This window comes from Antennarius striatus, chromosome 16 (assembly GCF_040054535.1).
Source record: "Antennarius striatus isolate MH-2024 chromosome 16, ASM4005453v1, whole genome shotgun sequence".
Lineage (NCBI taxonomy): Eukaryota > Metazoa > Chordata > Actinopteri > Lophiiformes > Antennariidae > Antennarius > Antennarius striatus.
The window spans coordinates 13,093,638-13,112,704 of NC_090791.1; the positions used below are offsets into that span (position 1 = coordinate 13,093,638).

At 39.2% G+C, this 19,067-nt stretch overlaps 2 protein-coding genes across 2 annotated transcripts in view; one reads left to right on the forward strand and one right to left on the reverse strand.

The window, feature by feature from the left end:
- Nucleotides 1-496: 496 nt before the first annotated feature.
- On the reverse strand, nt 497-1,656 carry LOC137609921 (neuropeptide B-like). Its single transcript, XM_068337281.1, has 2 exons — nt 1,323-1,656; nt 497-794 (listed from the first exon to the last, which is right to left on the reverse strand). Exons 1-2 carry the CDS (start codon nt 1,569-1,571, stop codon nt 666-668), a joined length of 378 nt encoding a protein of 125 aa, XP_068193382.1. The 5' UTR covers nt 1,572-1,656; the 3' UTR covers nt 497-665.
- An 8,099-nt stretch (nt 1,657-9,755) lies between these two features.
- The window catches only part of rnf213a (ring finger protein 213a), a 30,129-nt gene continuing 20,817 nt past the window's right edge, over nt 9,756-19,067 (forward strand). Inside the window, exons 1-21 of the mRNA XM_068336699.1 lie at nt 9,756-10,335; nt 10,443-10,661; nt 10,750-10,913; nt 11,012-11,179; nt 11,250-11,449; nt 11,560-11,864; nt 11,954-12,213; nt 12,295-12,498; nt 12,621-12,813; nt 12,899-12,954; nt 13,279-13,453; nt 13,539-13,688; nt 15,804-15,902; nt 16,015-16,137; nt 16,332-16,515; nt 16,794-16,964; nt 17,049-17,201; nt 17,289-17,908; nt 18,182-18,341; nt 18,430-18,647; nt 18,900-19,037. Coding sequence (XP_068192800.1) covers nt 9,817-10,335; nt 10,443-10,661; nt 10,750-10,913; nt 11,012-11,179; nt 11,250-11,449; nt 11,560-11,864; nt 11,954-12,213; nt 12,295-12,498; nt 12,621-12,813; nt 12,899-12,954; nt 13,279-13,453; nt 13,539-13,688; nt 15,804-15,902; nt 16,015-16,137; nt 16,332-16,515; nt 16,794-16,964; nt 17,049-17,201; nt 17,289-17,908; nt 18,182-18,341; nt 18,430-18,647; nt 18,900-19,037 — 4,479 coding nt within the window. The 5' untranslated portion in view covers nt 9,756-9,816. The remainder of the gene's footprint in view (nt 10,336-10,442; nt 10,662-10,749; nt 10,914-11,011; nt 11,180-11,249; nt 11,450-11,559; nt 11,865-11,953; nt 12,214-12,294; nt 12,499-12,620; nt 12,814-12,898; nt 12,955-13,278; nt 13,454-13,538; nt 13,689-15,803; nt 15,903-16,014; nt 16,138-16,331; nt 16,516-16,793; nt 16,965-17,048; nt 17,202-17,288; nt 17,909-18,181; nt 18,342-18,429; nt 18,648-18,899; nt 19,038-19,067) is intronic.

The following is a 19,067-nucleotide window of genomic DNA, read 5'->3' on the forward strand; positions in this document are numbered from 1 at the left end:
TAATTAGTACACCTAGTTCTTTTATATTGTATAAAAGTTTACATGTTAAATAAACTTATTGAACAAACTGCTGCATACGTATTTTTGTATGTTAACCTTTTAGCCTTGAATAAAGTATATGTTTAGCTACTTGATTGGGATATTCAGCCTATGTTTTGACTAAATGTATTAAAATTTATGTGGCTGCGAGGTGTTTTATAACAAATATTTTGGGTTTTATTAGAACAACTGACAGGATATCATGCAGGACCGAAGTCCTGTTGCGCTCTCTACTCCAAAGTAGCATTGCCGTTTTTTTTTAAGTTTTTTTTTTAGGTTATTGTGATACATTTAAGGTTCAAATTATACAACTGAATTATACTTGTTCAAATGGCAAAAAACTTGACTCATCTCTGGTGTTGATTAAAACGATCTTCACACTAATAGTTTGCATTAAGTAGCTTGATGAGCTTCAATGAATCCTTTATTGATGAAAACTCAGAATTGTACACGAATACTTTACCACTTTCACCAAGCATCAATTTTTAAAGACGAGTTATCATAGAACCAAACTGATGAAATGATGAATGAAAAGTAGCATATACAGTATCCCATCACGTGCAAGGCCGATGTTAGTCTCGGCTTTATACAGTTTTCAACAAGTAGTCTTCATCCTCCAGCCCGGCTCAGTCTCTTGCACAGAGCGATGGATCCAGAGAGAGGAAGACATCTGCTTTACACTTGAAGGAACCCTTGAGTTCCTGGAAGAGTTCACAGCTCTGCAGGTTTGGTGTAATGTCTTTAATACAGACGGGCTGTTTGGAGAGAAAGAGAAACAGACCAATTATGCAGTGACATTAGAACATGTTCAAACAACCATCTCTACAGGGAGCTGCACTAATATGACATGTAAACTCATGTTAATCGTTAACCTCCTGGTGCGTCATGACGCCAGTGCATATATTCAGGTGCTGTAGTCTAAACAGGTGTTAGTATTTCTATTACACGCTTCTGGGGTGCATGCGATCAACAAAAACACTTCAATGCATCGTCAACAACGAATATAGCAGGATTTAAGAGTTGTAGTCCGCTACATGCGTATTTTTTGACATTTTGAATGTTAACCCTTTAACCTTGGATAAACTTGGATATGAAAAGCCTCATTCAGCCTATATTTTGCCTAAACGTATTAAAATTTAACACGTTCACTATCAACATTTAAAAAAAAAAAAAAAGCTATTAAAATTATAAAACCACAAAGTTACGCACAAAGTGGATGGAGTGGTTTTGCGTCACGCGTACTGACCCATCCACCCCATAATTTTCTTAAAATGAGCACTGACCATAGTTTTAAAGATGAAACCCTGCGGAGTCGATTCAGAAATCACGTTGTTGGCGGACTCCTCGCTATCTGACGGATTCGGTTCGGTTTCCCGGACGTACGGAGACCTCCGGATGCCGGACAGCAGCCCGGACGCCCGGCCGACAGAGTAGTAGTTGGGCCCGGTGATCTGCTTGTACCACGCCTCCGTCGGACTGCAGGAGACCAGGACGAGCACAACGGGGAACAGGAGTTTAACGAGCATCTCCATGTCGCACACTGCAGCTGGATCCTCGTTGGAACTACCTGTCTGCTCGCCTTCACTTATACAAACCCGTCGTCATCCTCACCGTGTCGTCAGTAGTGCGAGGAGAGAAATCCACGCCTCCTGCCTAGTTGTTGATTAGATTGGAGAAATTTACAGTAAATTGATGGCTGGTTAAATGATGGTTCTGAAATTGACAGAGGAAAGGTAGGGTAGGTTACTGGCAACAACAAATAAATAAAAATAAAATCAGTGAACTTTTAAATATTTCCAATAATGGTTGATGAGTATATAGAGTCTAATGCAAAAATGTTTGGTTGTTATAAATCCATTTCCTATAAATTTTAGTTATAGGACTGATTGGACCAAAAAGAGCTGGTACTTGGTGGATGTACAGTATGTCTTCTACTGAATGCAATCCTTATTCTTCTTCCTTAAATTTCACATATCTGTACAAATTTATCAGCAAATATTGCATTACTACAACGTAATGAAGAATACTGAAGCATCTTACCCATAAAAAGTATGACTTTTTATGTCCAGAATCCATCATGATAAATGTGATGCATATTTTGGCATCAAAAAATACCCTGATTTAGAAAAAAACATTCTGTCCAGGTAATAAATGTTTTGTTAATGATTTTAATGCTGCTGTAATAATTCTATTGACTGAGCATTCAGAAACCTTTGCTGTGTGGATTGTGGCTATTTTGTTGTTATCTTATTACAGCGTTCAAACAGGACGAAGTCTGCAGACAACCAGAATGGATGTCAGGCGATCAAACATATGAGATGTTATCAAAGAGAGATCAATCTGACCCATATTTGTCATGTGTGAGTTTGTCTGTCTTCCGATATATAGAAGCTTGGTGTTTTCTAATTATGTATGCTCCTGTCTTGAAGATTTCCCATGGTGACAGTTGAAGGGCTTCCTGTGGGCTTTACTTATTGTATTCTCAGCAGTGGTCTAAAATTCTGATTGGAAATCTACAGCACAGACGAAAAAGTATCAGAAAAATGGGATACTAATAAAAGTATATGAGAAATAAGACACTAGACATATATTCTTTTTATATTCTTGAAATCATCCTCCTTCATTTGCAGAAATTACCCAGCATGCAATAGTCAGATCAGAGATCCATATGTATGATTTTTACATTACATTTCATGATAATATGTTTTCATGACTACAGCACTGGACATTGAAACTACATTACCTTTCTGACAATATACTCTGACTATATGTGACACTATTTTGCTCACAAGTCTTTCTTGTTTTAACTTAATTTTTTTTCAACCAGATCTGCTGTGTCCTCCAGGGCTTCAGTGATGGATGTGGGTGAGAAAGTTCACCTGCATATTTTATATGCAACATTCATCACCAATACAGGGTACCTGCCAATCGGGAAAAAGCTCTTATTTGCAGCCACTGGCAAAATTCACTTACTCATTTATCTTCTTGAAAAAGAGACGATCATAATTGTCTGACCATCATTTGAGTAAAATCAACTTGTGTTCTTCGTTTTATTCATGCTGTGTGGTGACTGCATGAGTCTGCGCCCGACACTTCTGACCTATGGAAGTTACCATGGAAATAAATAGAAAAGGAAGCTATAAAACTTCCTATAAAACCAGTCATGGGTAATTGAGCAAGATATTTTCTTCCTATATGACTGCAGGACCCACGTGTGAAACCCGTTACTGTAGAGAGATTTTCAATAATATTATTTTAAACAGTAAGAACAACACAAATTGCACCCTCCTACGCTGCTATACACCGATCAGCAATAACGGTATGACCACCGACAGGTGAAGTGAACAACACTGATTATTATTATAGTTAGTGGGTAGGATATGTTAGACAGCAGACTGAACATTTTGTTCTCAAAATGGTTGTGATGGAAGCAGGAAAATGGTAAAGTGTATTGATTTGAATGACGTTGACAAGGGTCACACCATGATAGGCTTAATTGCTGGGTCAAAGCACCTCAGAATCTGAGCGCTTGTTTGGTGTTCCCAGTCTGCAGTGGTCAGTGTCCATCATGTGTGGGTAAGCAGTGAACCAGCAACAGGGTCATTGGAGGTCAAAGGTCACTGATGCAGAAAGCAAAGACTGCCTGAGCGGTCCGATCTAACAGCAAAGCCACTTTAGCTCAAATTACTAAATAATCTAATGCTGCTTGTGTTTGAAAGGTGTGACAATACACAATGCACCACCGTTTATTGGTTGTGGAGCTACATACTTGCAGACAATGTAAGCCTGAATTATAACAAGTCATATTCATGATCGATGATCCAACTTCCAGGCCTGCGAGGATCTGCAGCTGTCTTCAGAGGATTCCACAGCACGACTTCAGAGTTCTAGTGGAGTCCATCCCTCAACAGGTCAGCTCTGTTTGGGGTGCAACAGAGGGAGCAAAACAACATTGGGAGGGTGGTCATTATGTTATGGCTGATTCATGTACGGTTAAACTAATGTCTGTCCTCTGCAGACAATTTGATGGCATAGCATCCTAACAGAAGTTTGACGATCTTGCCATACACAACTCTCCTTAATGGATGGGTGGGTGTCAGGGGGAAACAGTAGAAAGACACATGTTTAAAACTGATTAAAGGTCATTGAACAGGAATCAGCCAGTATAACAGTAGACATTTGAAGACAAGGCTTGTTGACTTCACTGAGGGATTACAGAAGCAGGGCAGCATCCAACTACGCTATTCTGTTTGAATGAACTTAAATGAGGTGCACTTTAACAGCTTTGTTAAATGTATTAATTGTTTAGAACCTTGAGCCTCTCGTAAACTAACCTGTTCTGAAGGCTACAGCAACAGTCTCATAACATACTGTAATTCTACACACTATTAAACTTTTGGTCTCGTAAACCATAATTCAGCTCTTCAAGCCATCTTAACCCTGTGAAGGAAAGGTTTCTTGTCCCTACACATAGTCTTTACATCTTTCAGGAGGCTTCACCACCCAGCCGCTGTAGCACTATTCCCTGACAAGGTTCTGGGTTCTCAGGCTTCCTCCCTGCTCCAAAAACATGCAATTTAGGTGAATTGGTCACACAAAATTGTCTGTAGGTTTAAGTGTGACCGTGTTTGTGTGTGTGTTTTTCTTTTTTTGGTGGTGGCTCCACAATCTCATCCGGGGTATACCTTGCCTTTTGACTGCAGCCAGCCAGAGATAGGCTCTTTGGCATTTTAATATTCCTGACTGAATAAAGTTTATAAATCAGACTTAATGAGGAAATTGTAAAGAGGACAGAACTATTTTTGTCATGCCTTTATCAAATAATTACACTTGACATAGGGAGCACTTTACACATACTCCCTCCAGATGAATAAGATCATCGATTACATAATCCACACACTTGGAGCAACCGGTAACCATGGGGACGTGCTGCTCCACTCTTGTGAAAAGTGACAACCTAAAAAAATAAACAAGCTTCACAAAGGAGGGGACACATTTTTAAGTGATGTACTGCTGCACAAAAAGGAGGTGAAGAATCCAATAGCCCCCCAAAAAGGCAGGTATACTATTTTTTAGACAGTACAGCCAGTACTTGAATAAGTACCAGATGACTATCTCTCGCACATCTTCAAACTGCCCTGGACTTCTCCATAATGCACTGGTGTCACCCGTGATCCAGGGTGAAGTCCTCCGAGATGGTTGACATTTCGTGCTGCCACTACACCCTCAGGTTTGAATCTAATTGTAGGACAGAAACAGACTTTCAAACTGTATGTATCACAGCATTTCCTGGCAACTTGCCAGTAAGAATCTGGGGGGGAAAAAAGGGTTGTAAAAATGTAGAAAATGAAATTATGCTGTCCGTAACAGTGACTATCAACCAATCAGGCTTTGCAAGGGGGGAACCTTAATTTTCACATGAAAACTTGCTTCATAAAACCTGCTTGTCTGTTTGCAGACAAGCTCAGTCAACTAGAAGCTTTATTACAAGCCTATTTTACTATTTGGAGTACGAAGTTCTATGAACATTTATCTTTTGGAGGGAAGGCCTGGATTTGGAACTATTTTAAGAAACATTTCAGAATAATAATAACTCTTAAAGTGGGAGAAGCAAACCTCTCGTTTTCTCTTTCAGCACTTTTCATGCTGAATTTATTTAATATCATGACATTTATCAATAGTATTTATCAACAGCACTGAGTATCCTTTTTAATTTTTTATTTTTTTAAATTTTCCCACACTGCAAACGGACTCATGATCTCAGTCTACGCCCTTTTCTGACAAATCGAAACTTGAGGGAACACGCGGAACTACGGTGACCAGCGCAGGTTCAGCAGGAATGACGTGATGACGTCACGCTCTTTGCAAACGAGAGGAGAGGAGACCGTAGACGGCCCAGGTGGGGCAGAGGGGGGGTAATTACTGACAGCTGCTTCTAAAACGTCACACCTTACGAGCCGACAGAACTCGAACAAACCCATCCGGGTGGCAGGTAGAGCCGTCAGCTTCCACGCCGTCGCAGACGGGACCCTTTTGAGTGAGTCTGGTTTGAAGTTCACACACTTGTTTTTGCTCACGTATGTTTTATGAAAGTGGCATTTTGTTTAATCTTTATTATGTGGTGAGTCTGAAAGGGGCAATTGGATACAAATAACGTTTCGTTTACTAACGCAGTTTACTGCACCAGCTGGTTACAGCCACTATTAGCTTACTGGCACATTTTGTAACGCAAATATTTGTTAAATTTTTTTACAAAAGTGTTCTGTGTTCTGTATACATTGTCAATAATGGTAGCCATGAGGTTATTAGGCTGAAATGGAAACAGGAAGTAAAAAGGAAAATACTTTCACGAGCAAATGCGTGATTGGCTAAGTCGTGCTTTCAAAGATGTCATCATTAAGAGGAGGAATTACTTGTCTTGAAAAACTTTATCTCTTTGTCTGTCTGCTAAATCTGCACACGTGCAATCACTTGCAGTTAACTCTGCTCATTATATCAACACGAACATGAGTTATATTATCCTTCTCGGAGAGTTTCTGTGATACTAAAATTGGTTGTAAAAAATGGTTGAGTGTCTAGCTTCACGGCAGGAGGCTTGTGGGTTTGTGTCCAGGCCTTTCTTTTATGTTATACCATCTCTCACTCAGTATTACCCATTAACGAGAGGCTGAAGCATCCCCTACTCAACTAGGCAGTGGACCAGTGGCCATAAAATTAATACTGTATAAATGGGGTTGCAATATAACTTCTGTTGATGCATGATTTAACAGTTTCTAATCGCAATGATCATTTACATTGTTTCCTGAAACGAAGTGCTTCAGCTTTCTGCCATTGTCTATCTTCTATCTATACAGCCAGACAGCAATAATAAATCCTGGTTTGTAAATTGCACTGCGTGATCTATTTTGTGACCTTTGTACCCAGAGAAAGGAAAACTACATACAGTATATGACGGATAGACAAGCTAAAATAAATTTCTCTCTTGTATGAAAGTGTACAGTACTTGGTTTTTCTCTATTAGTAAGTACAGTACTGTATTCGTTGTCTTTCTAATGCTTAGTGAGATCTCTTCTTTTTCCCCCCTCTTTGATATTTGCTGATCCGCGCGGGCCCCTTCTCCATCACCTAACAAGATGTCTATCTGTCAGGTTTTCGAGCTTGACTTCCAAAGAAAAACAACGTTTTTCTAAGCGTTTGATGTGTTGCGCAACCACTTCTCTTTGATTGTCTCTTGGACTCGGTTGGTGATATCGAAACTGAAAGTACTTGAATTATTTTACGACTGAATTAAACCTGTTGCACCATTTTGCAGGGCAGTCTGATGATGAGGTGTCCAGGCTGTAGCCACCGAATTTTGGAGAGGACAGCCAAGTTCTGCAGTCAGTGCGGCCTGAAGCTGTCTGACCAACCTGCGGACACACAGGGTTAGTAGAATACTTTACAAATGGATCTGAATGTCTTGTATTTACCTGCCTCACGTCACTGGCACAGTATAAATTATCTTTAATCCACAATACAAGTTTGACTACACAAGACACACATCATATGAAATTGTCTTTTTTTTTTGTTCATGGTGACAACAAACAAACTTGCTTTAAAAAAAAAGAGAGATGGTAATCAAATCTCCCAAAATATATGAAACATGGAAACCCCAACACCCTGTATGTCAGGGGTGGGCAATTAATATTTACAAGGGGCCACACAAGAAACTGAATTGTGCCAGAGGGCCACACCAATGATAACTTGAACTTAATTCTGCTCAACTGTCTTCCATTGTAAAATGTACTAAATTAAATATTTAATAGCTTGTACTGATAATCAGAAGGCTATTTGAAATAGTTCTGTTTAATTTATGTAATTTTTGTAATTGTGTACGTAATTCATGATTGGCAGGACATGGACGTACAAAAAGATTTCTAGTTCTCAGATATTTTGTTCTAAGTCATACTTGTGGAGCATCAGAGGGAAGTGAATAATCTGATCCTCCCCGACACACAGATCAGAAGAAAGTCCCCCAACAAAAAAATTGTGTAGTTTTAATTAGTTGAGGTCCACACAGCTCCAACACAAATACCTCCATCCTGCTTGCTTTCCTTGCCTCTTCTGTCACCTACGTAGCGCGGTTTACTAAAATGTCCAGTGTATGTTAGATAAATGTTCTATTTTTTATCCTGATCATGTGGGTGTCATTAAATATATCGGATTTCACAAAAATGCTAGTTGTGTGTCTAACGCTTTGTTCAGAGTCTCTTCAAAGGATCAGCTGTAACAGTTTCCAGCTGTACAAGGTGGAATTAGTTCGAATAAAGCAGCTGCTAGAGCCAAAAACTTTTCTTGTTGATTACAAATGTTGGTGTGGCCTTATCACCGTGTGTAATAATCCATATCTTCATGGTGGTTACGGAACTACCCAGTTAGCATCTTGTTTATTTGTTTTGCTGATACATGTGCTGATTGTTTATCTGTAGTTCCAAGGTGTGTCAAGGGAACTAAAATTCTATCTATCCACCCCCTACTCCCATTAGGGAACAGTTTCTTTTAAAAATAACAAAGTGTGTCATATTTTCAAAACCTTTGATTGTGTCTGTAGTCTCATGTCTTGAATGTATGAGTCAGGTGTTCTTTTCTTTTCCTCACCTCAAGATGGCAGCATCTCTGCATTATCTGTGTTTTGAGCCACTGGTAATCAATGCTTTAGAGTGACACTTGTTAAGCGATAAAGAACCTAGGGGGACATTTTAGATTTAAGTCATGTAATAAAATGACTTTACAGTAGTTTAAATCAAATCAACTTTATAGACGACTTTTCATACAAAATGCAACACAAAGTGCTTTACAGAATTGAAAAAACAAAGATCTACCCCTCTTCCATCCTGCATACCAGATACACAATCACAATGTTTACGGCAGGTAAGTGGATTAGAACAAAACTCAGCTGAGACATCCAGAGGGCAACACATCTGTGGCTTTTTTCATGTTATGACTTAATCATTTGAAAATTGTCACTATATTTTTTTGCATTTTAGATTTGGTTATCATTGGTTATTAATTGTGACAGTGGATTTCATGCAGCACATGTCTGTGCAATTTCATTTTTATATGTGCATATCTTCAATTTAGATGCAAATGTTCAGACCAAATCCGTGCTCTCAGACTCTGAGAGTACCCCTGAGAAAATGGTGGAATCGCATAAATCCTCCAAAAAGCTGAGTGATGACGGCATCAGACACCAGAAGAAAAAGGTGAGTGTAATGGTTTCTGTGTTGAATAACATTTAAAACCCCTTAAACCCTCAATTCTCATGCTCAGATTACCATTGTGGAACTTCAAAACAATTTATTTGTCGCTGCAATTGATGCACTGTGTTTTTTTTCATTAGCAAGAATCAATAGCTATCAAGATTAAAATGATATACATGCTTAAACGTGGTCTGTGCATGTCCATACAAAATATTTTCAGCATATTTTAGTTTCCCATATTGCCCGAAGTGAGAAAAAAGAAATAGACTTAATCCATCATTATAATACGGTAGCAAGAATAAAATAAGTGAATGTCAGTAATACTGGCAACATTCGACCTGTTTTGTTTAAACATCACCTAAATATAGAACAAATATATTGACAATCAAACCATTTGCACCTGTGATCCTCTATATTCTGGTCTTTATAGAAAAAGAAGAAAAACAAAAGGAAAAAAGATGGCAGCTCATCTAACAAAGAAGAAAGCCAGCCTGACCTGTCCCATGTTTCCTCTGGCAACAGCCAGGAAGCTGAAAGAATGCACTCTGTCAGTGAAACCTCAGACAATGCAAAGTCACCCCAGGATTTGCTGTCCTCTGAAGACAGCCAGCCAAGCACCTCAACAGCGAAAGCTTCTGCATCACTATATGAAGACACGCATGTCTTTCACAGTGGTAAGATTGATGGTTCCTCAGAGGAAAAAGGCTCCAAGGAAGAACCAGGTAATCCTGAGGGGGAAGATGCATCAAGATTATCTCTGGATCAAACACTTCAGACAGGATCAACTGATAGCAGCAGAACAACTTCTCAGGCAGGATCACATGAGGGATCAGTGGTCATAAATCCAGAGGACCAACAGATCGATAAGAACAACTCAAACAAGGTTGACACCACCACCACAAAACAGCCTGCACAAAACCGGAATGACAACACTGAGCCAAATGTGAAATGGACTGAACAAACCAAATTGAAGGGAACTAATCAGGAGAGTCAGAAAAACGAGCCACTTCCTGCAACTGAACAACTGATGGAGGTTTCTACTGAAATATCAGCAAAGGTAATAGTGATGAAAATCTAAGGAAAAGTAATTTTAATTATGAAAAGCAATTTGTTCTTTTAACAGAGAAAGTTATTTCACGAGCTGAATTTAATATACTTGGACAGGTTGACAGCTTGGACTCCAGTGTGGAACCAGAGGGCACAGCAGAGTCACTGGGGCTTCAGAAAGAAGCCACTGCCATGAAGGAACCTGCTAACACAGAGCCAAAGGAGAACAGGGCAGAACAGACCAAACAGAGGGGAAAGAATCAGCAGGGCAGGAAACAGAAACGGTCTCCTACGTCTGAACCAGAGATGGGTTTTGGCCGCCAAACACCACCAGCGGTAATGCTTCCTAAAATATGTGAAAAACAATTGTGTGTTGTTTCCTTTCAGAGAGGAGGAGTCACACTTTGTTATTTTTTTTCTGTAGTCTGACAGAGCAGGCACCAGCAGAGACCGGAGAGAGACAGTAGAGGACATGGGGCCCCTGAAGTGTGACAGTGGGGACTCTACATCAGCACACACTTCAGACTCTGAGAAGGGTGGTAACATTGGCAAAGAATCTAGCTGCCCAACAGTCCTGTCTCCTAAAAGGTGATGAAGCATCCTCAGATGCTGTGCACATCTGGTTTAGGGCTCTGTTCACACTTTCATGTGTGGATGATTGACTGCTGTATGTTTTTGTTTTTTAGGCTGACAAGGAAGAAGACTATTGCAGCATCTGATAGAGTCAACATTTATTTCCATGCAGTTCTCTCAAAGGATTTCAAATTTGATCCAAAAGAGGATCAGATCTTCATCAGAGCCGGTTCCCCCATTGGGAATTGGGATGAAGATACAGTTGAGCTATATGCTACCAGGTATTTATTTTTTAAATTTTTTTACAGTCTATGGCAGTTTCGAAAAATCAATCTATCCTGTTTTATCCAGGCATGTGGAAGAACACGGTTTTCTGGTTGAGGGCAGCCTGCCAGCAATAAGAAGTGAAGTAGAGTCTGTTCCGATACCGTACAAATACCTTGTGTATAACAACAAAAAGGACAAATACGAATATGAGTTCATTTACAAAATGGATTCACAACAGACTACCAACAGATGCTTAGTAGTGAAACTGTCCCTCAGTGATAACGGTAATGTAAACCCTAATATTTCCCACTGTACAATGCCCGCATGCTCATGCCATACCATTTATAAAAGTATACTTGCACTGTATTATAAAATTCATTTCTATTTTGTGAAGGGGACTGGCATCAATATGATGACATCATCTGTGCTGAGCCATCCAAGAGCATGCTCAAGCGCTTCAAGGACACAATTAAAGATGTTCTGCTTTGGCCAGAACAAAGAAACAGTCTGATTGAAGGCAGAGAGATTGCAGGAAACTTAATGCTGGATACTATATTTGATCTTCTCAGGAGCTGGACTGATGTAAATATAAGAAATTTTCAGATGCAGTTAAGTCAGTTCTGTCAGGTTTATGGGGATCCTTGTGTATATGAAGAAACTCAACAGAGATGGTACTCCTTAAACTACGGCCATGACGATGTGAGTTTACATCTATTTGTCAAAAGTCTTGATGAACCCAGATAAATAAACCAACTTACCTTTGCTGTGTTTCCGGGGTAACTTCTTAGGTTAGGAGGATGCTAAAAGAATTCATGCTGACAAAGGTGATTCCTCAGTTGCTGAAGGATGGAGAGGGGGAAATGGTCTATGTGCAGGATCCATTGAAAGCTGCTGTGGTCATGATTTATGTTTGGAGACAGCAACGGCTCAGACTGGACAATGATGAGCTCCTTCGGCTCTGTACCACGCTCTGTTTACCCAAACTAGACAAGGACAACTTCTTCCAATACTGGGCTCAGTTTTCTCAGGATGTTGACGATTTCAAAGAGTGGGTATCAAATTCTCTAATTGAACATTTAGTGCTATAGTTGTAATTTAGGACAGACATGCTTATATAATCATTTTGTAGTCTGCCAGAAAGGTTGGTGTTTCTGATGAATGCTGTGAAAAAAGCGGGAATTCCCAACTGGATTCTGGTTCTACCATTACTCCACCTTCTCAAACGCACCACAAAACCCTTTGCAGCAACTATTTCTAGAAACATGAACTATGGATTGTCCTGGGCAGGTTTGCAAGACATCGAAATGGATGGTATGAGTAGTCAAGATATGAGGTAAGAATATTTGTTTACTTGGCTAAAATAGCAGCTTATATAAGTGATCGTGAACAACATTTAGAAATATAGCAATAGCCTTGGTCACATTTTAATTCCCCTTTTTATTACTATGTTTTCAGGGCATTGGTGAATTTGATGAAAAACCGCAGCTACTTGATGGAGGTGGATCAACTTTTAGTGCGATCCTACTTATATGTAATGTCTTTTGATGAACTGTTGGAGTGTGTCATCAGCGCTCACACTGAGCTTTTGGATACGCTTCACATTTTCACCAATAAGTCTCCTCAAGATATTGACTACAGCAACTTTCAGGTGACGTGGAATTAAAAACGGTATACATTTTTTTGAAATTGTGTATTTCATTATAGGGACTGATTTTCTTTGATTTGTTTGGCAGATGGTGACGGATGTTCTTTCCCATATCCAACAGCAACTTATTGAAGTAAAATACAGGTATTAGCCAATACAACACAATTTCTCTTTGATTAAATTGTAAGTGCATAGTAAAGTCAGTTATTCACTTGGTCATAGAAAAGTTGATTTTGGAAGATTTGGAAATGAGGAAGCTTCATGGTTGGACTTGGTGCACAGTTGGCATCCTATTAATGTACTGTCCTTCGCTGGAATTCACAGGCTCCTTAAAGCGAGCCAGTCGTGCACAAATATTGGTAGAAGTAGACCATGGAACACCAGAACACCTCAATTAAATGATTTGGATAGTTGACTAAATACTTTTGGCATTATAATGTGTGACACTTCTGTTTACGTTTCGTTCAGACCTTTTACAGCGGCTTACAGGAAAGCATGCCTTGAAGCAGCAGTGAAAATGTTGGAGAAGATCTGCAAAGGAGTCAATCCAGCATCATATAGCCAGAACTACCCAGATATTCCTGTAGCTTGTATGAATCTGGTGGCATCAGTAGCAGACTTTGTTCATTGTGGTGACCAACAGGTTTGTGAAATGATTCCAATTAGGCCAGCTTTTGGCATCTCAGACTTCAGTAACGCTGAAAACTTGGGTATTGATTCTTGTTTAGGAGACTCAAAAAGGGGGAAGGTACCTACAATCCACAAAAGAGTTGATCATTCAGGCCATGGTCACCATGAGAGACTGGATCAGTTGTTCTTTCAGACAGTCTTTTCTCAGAGGTCTGACGAGCCAAGTTGAGGGGACAATGGAGATTCAAGTGAGTCTTTAAATATTATAACATGTATGTATATATATATATATATTTCTGTATATAAATTGTTTGTGTTGTGTTCAAAATAAGTCTCATCATTAGCAAGATAAGTCACTTTTTGTGAGAATTTCGACTTCTACACTGCAAGAAAGTTCCTACAAGGTTTAGTAAAGGTATAGAAAACCAACAGGCATGATGTGTACATGACTGTTTCTGTGAAACGGAGTCATTAACTAAAAGGGGTGTGTTAAAGAAATAGCAGTGCTGACTTCAAGAAGTGCCACCTCTTTTTTCCCCCACATAATCACTAGTGTCACCAATTGAAGGATCAAAGCTACTGACGCTATATATGGTGGCTGTGCACTTGTCCTTTGAAAACAAAGAGGTTATTCATTACATTGCTCAAAAGAAGTGTTCTTTAAGAAGTTAAAAATAGGGAAAAACCTGTAAAGGAGTACAGAAAATGGCAACTTTTCAGCGGAAATGATATCAAATGCTTTAAAATGGCAGCTAAATCTAGAAAGGGTGAGGAAGAAAAAGACTATTCGAATGGATTGGAGAATATCCAAAATGGTGAGGACTCAGCCTGTGATCAGCTCCAGGAGGGTCACCGGAGATCTATGGTTGTTTTTTGAGAACTGTAACAGATCACGTCTGTGTAGCCAAGCTACCAGCAAGAAGCCCCCTCAAAGTCTCATTGTTAAAAAAAAAGACAATTTCCAAAAAACACTTTTTTCCAAAAAGAAATGGCATAATATGTGGAATGATCAGTCAGGTGGTTCCTTTTGGGTCAAAGGGCCACTGTTTGTCAGGTAATCTGCAAACACTGAATTCAAGCTACAGTACTCGGTGAAGACTGACTCATGGGGGTGTAAGCGTAGTGAAATGGGCATGTTTCTCATACCATAGTGTTGGTCCTATTTATTGCATACCAGGGATCATGGATCAGTTTGAGTCCATCAGAATACAGGATGTAGTCATGTTTCCTTATGCTGAAGAGATGCCCTTGAAATGGATGTTTTAACACGACACCAGCGAGCGACGACATGGTTCAAGACAAACTTAAATCAAGTAACAGTCACCAGCACAATCCCTGGACCTTAATCCCATAGGGTACTTTTAGGCTGAAATCCAAAATGCTATCCATGAGTCTGTCTCTCTCCCCAATATACATGCAGTTATGTTCGTAATGATAGCTGTGTGTCCAAAAATGTGAGTAAACTTCCAAATTCTTAAAAGAATTTTTACTTTAATGCATAAAAATGCATTGGACACTTCATTGTATCTTAAAGCAAGAAAAGTGGGAAAAGTCATTGAATATATTTTACAGAAAGTCAACAATGTTAAATAGCAGTGTTTTATGCATGTACTGCATAAAACTAAGAAATGCTTGAAGATTCAACTTTCCTGAGAATCTTGAACTAACATTTAGTTGGATAACCACAGTTTCTGATAGCTGCTTCACCTTTGTGCTGCATGGAGCTGACCAACTTCTGGCACCGGTTAACAGGCACTCCAGCCCACGACAATTGTACTAGGTTCCACAATTGCTCTCCGTTTCTTGGTTTTGCATCATGAACAGCATTTTTTATCGGCCTACAAGTTTTCTATGGGATTGAGGTCCGGGGATTGTGCTGGCAACTCCATTAGTTGGACGCTGCTTGTCTGGATCCATGACTTTGCTCATTTGCAGGTGTGTTTGGGGTCATTGTCTTGTTGAAACGTTGATTTAGATTTCCTCTTCAGCATACAGCAACATGACTACTTCCAGTATTCTGATACTCAAACTGATCCATGATCCCTGGTATGCGATAAATACGACTAACACCATAGTCTGAGAAACATCCCTATATCATGACGCTTGCAACCACCATGCCCATGTGAGTTTCTCGTCACAAGATCACAACATAACGGTGATTTAAGGGTTCGAAATTTAAGTGGAGAAATGGAAAAATTGTGAATATGAATTGTGAATGGCAGTGCATTTAAAACTTGTGTCCCACGCTGTCTGACCATCGTGCGTCCCTGTGGGGAAAAAATGTGGGTCAAGGACGCACACAAACAAGACGATATGTGTGTGTATTAAAAAAATGTGAACATGTATTTGTGGTTGCTTCACAGATGTGGAACAACATAATGTCTATCCATTTCCAAGATAAAGATTCCACAAATGAGTGGAGAACGATTTTCACAATGGATTTTGAGGGCAAGTACAAGAAGGTATGAGAATGACCTTTTTTCTCATCTCTGTAAAGGTGTTTTTTTGTTTTGGTTAAACATTAATTTTTAGAATAAAACATTGTTCAATGCTGACATGTTTGTCTGCTTTCAGGAACCTGCTCTCGATCAAATTGAATTCTATTGCACAAAGATGGAGGAACTCCATGAAACTCGTTCACTTGTTGCTGCTAGTGTTGAGAAGTGTGCTCTTGAGGCTGTTACATCCTTGTGCCATGTATGAAAACTTGCCAATAACTTTAAAAATGTATATTAACAGTAGTAATAGAAAAGCTTGTAGGAACCTCGACCATAGACTAGAATAACTGAAGAAAAATTTAAATGGGCTAATTTTTTTATATTGACAGATTTCCTGCTTGTCTTCAAAATATTTAAAATTTTAGCCTGATTTGTTTATGTCCTCATATGCAGAGCAAGTCTGAGGGGCAGCTCTTTGCAAGATTCAAGATAAATGGAAAGTTTGGGAAACTCATCTCAGTCATTGTTCAGAAATCGTGGCCAAGGGACCAACAAGGAAGTTATCAGGAAGATAAAGAAATCGTTCTTCAGCACGTCCTCTCCTGGTCTTCCTCCAAAAACGTTTTCCAACTACATGGTATCTACTTTCTATAAGCTGAACCATTTCAGAAACATCCTTCAAATTTACTCGGCTTATCCTTGTCAGTTTAATTCAAATAGTTTTTCAGATTATTTTATGTTCTTCTATGTATTAGTTTTTATAATTGTTATATGCATAATTGAAAATTTTTGCAAAGGTGAAAAATTAGTTTTTAAAAAACATTTTTTTAACAAGTAATCATTTGTGTAACCGGCTTCTCAGGAGAACACAAGTCAAAATGTTAGAACAATCCAAAACATATTTTATCTCTGCAGGTGAGGAAAAGCTGATTGAGAAGCTCACTCAGGAGGCCAGTGACAGAATTGCTGTAGCAATATCAACATTCACAACAATCAAAAATCAACTGATCCGTGGAGATATTAAGATCAGCCAGCTCAAAATTATTTTGGACAAGAGAGATGTGTTCTTAGATCTGCTGAAGATTGGTAAGAAGCTCGTCCCTTTAGATCTTTCAAAAAGCATTTGAGTGCTTATTTGTCTTTGTATGTTTGTGTTTGTGATATTAATAGATTGCCTATCTCAAAATGAGCGACACAAGGATAATGCCATGATGCAAAGGCTATTACAATGCAGACAAGATGAAGTGGCATCTGTTTACCATGAGAAGGAGCTGGTGGATCTCTTATTAACAATGGGCCACATGCTTGGGAAAGACATGACAGGTATGATGGTTACAATAGGAGAAGGAACAGGTTTGGTTTAATCATGAAGCTGCAGGAATTTTAATCTTTGTTTAATCTCTTGTATAGTTTATCTTGCAGTCATTGAAGAAAAACGTCAAGTCAACATTGAAGCCATGCCTCTGAACTATTTTATGGAGGTTCAGCAATTAGGCTTGAAGCCCTCTGACATGACTGGTGTTGTCACGTACTTCAGTCTGGATGAAGGAATCAGAAAAAAAGCTGAGGTCCTGTACATGTTCAGAGACAGTCATGTATTTAAAATGTGTTGGGAGGAACAAGTCAAACTCATTGCTGCTGAGGAAATGGAAGATGAAATCTCTGATCCAAACAAAGATCCTGAAATGGCAACAAAACCAGAAATTATATTTGGTGGTGTCTTTGAGCCTTGCTATACTTATTACAAAAGCATCTACGCTAGTCTAAAAGATGGTAGCATAACGCTCGAGGAGGTAAACCTTTATTTTGGTGATTACAAGGGAAAGTACGAAGAGCTTGCAAAGGACCTGGAAATTATGTGCAGAGTTGATAAATCGGATGACAGACGGTGGATCCACAGTCGGGTTCAACAGATTGAGCAGTATCACGAGCTTCATCTGGCGGTGGCATCAGCACAGATCATCATGATGGTGAAAGAAACTCTTTGTCTTCAAGGGGACTTCAAGGTTATGGAGACGCTAACAGAAGTTGTAAGTGTTAACGTTTCAAATCAAATATATTTCACCCCAAAACATTGTTGTGTGATAATCATTCAGGTTAAAAACCTACCCTGTGAATGTTGTGCATGAAGTAACTAGAGTAAAAGTAAGCAGAATGTGACGTGATGAGTGTGTTGTAAAAGGTTTAGTCCTTGCTGCAGCTGGTCAACAACTTATTACTAGTATATGGTACATATGCAGATGATCAAACAGTGCTCCCCATGTGTCCCATGTTTCAAAGGTTAACCTGTTTTGCATCTTCAGAATCATGAAGACTTTAAGAAAGAGCAGCTTAATCGGATCGACAAAGACTTGATGCAGGCAAAGAAAATACTGGTTGACATCACTGAGCCCCGCAGACTGTGCTTGCAGGAGCTGGGCCTCAGGAAGAACTTTGTAAAATGGGTGACAGATGCGCTTGAAGGTAAAAATAGCCGTTATCTAGTGTAGTCATAACACTCATATATTTTACTTATCAAGGTAAACTTCTAATGCAAATTTTTTCTTCACAGATATAAATGAATTGAAAGTGTTTGTTGACCTAGCGTCGATCTCTGCGGGGGAGAATGACATGGATGTTGATCGTGTGGCTTGCTTTCACGATTCAGTCCTTGGATACTCTTCATTGCTGTATGAGCTTAAACCACACTCAGGTTTTCAAGATTTGAAAGAACTGCTCAAAAAGCTCTGGAGAGCTTTGGAGAATGACTGCAATTTACCAAAAAAACTAGTAAGTTGTGAATACTCTTCAATGCAATATTGGAATCAAACAAAACGATGTCTGCATTTCTTGGTTTTGCATCATGTATATAGCCTAACTTGAATGTAGTGGTAGTTAAGAGTTTACAAAAGGGGAAACATGTATTGCACTGAAAATGATTGTAGATATTAAGTTAACTACAAACTCTGCCTATCAACACACAGCCAGGTGCATGGGTTATTTTGAAAGTTGTGAAGTTAGTAAGTTTTTCTTTTTTTCTAGCGAGACAGTGCACGCCATTTGGAATGGCTGAAGACTGTGAAGGACAGTCATGGGTCAGTGGAGCTGTCATCTCTCTCTTTAGCGTCGTCCATCAACAGCAAGGGGACATACCTGATCAGCGCAAAAAATGTGACCAAGGTAAGTATCAAAGAAGGATAAATGGCAACA

What these genes read in the sequence shown, in the direction of transcription:
- LOC137609921 (XM_068337281.1), bottom strand. Translation starts at nt 1,571, where the DNA reads ATGGAGATGCTCGTTAAACTCCTGTTCCCCGTTGTGCTCGTCCTGGTC. An exon ending in GTTTCATCTTTAAAACTATG is followed by an intron (nt 795 to 1,322) that starts GTCAGTGCTCAT and finishes CTCTCCAAACAG; the next exon opens with CCCGTCTGTATTAAAGACAT.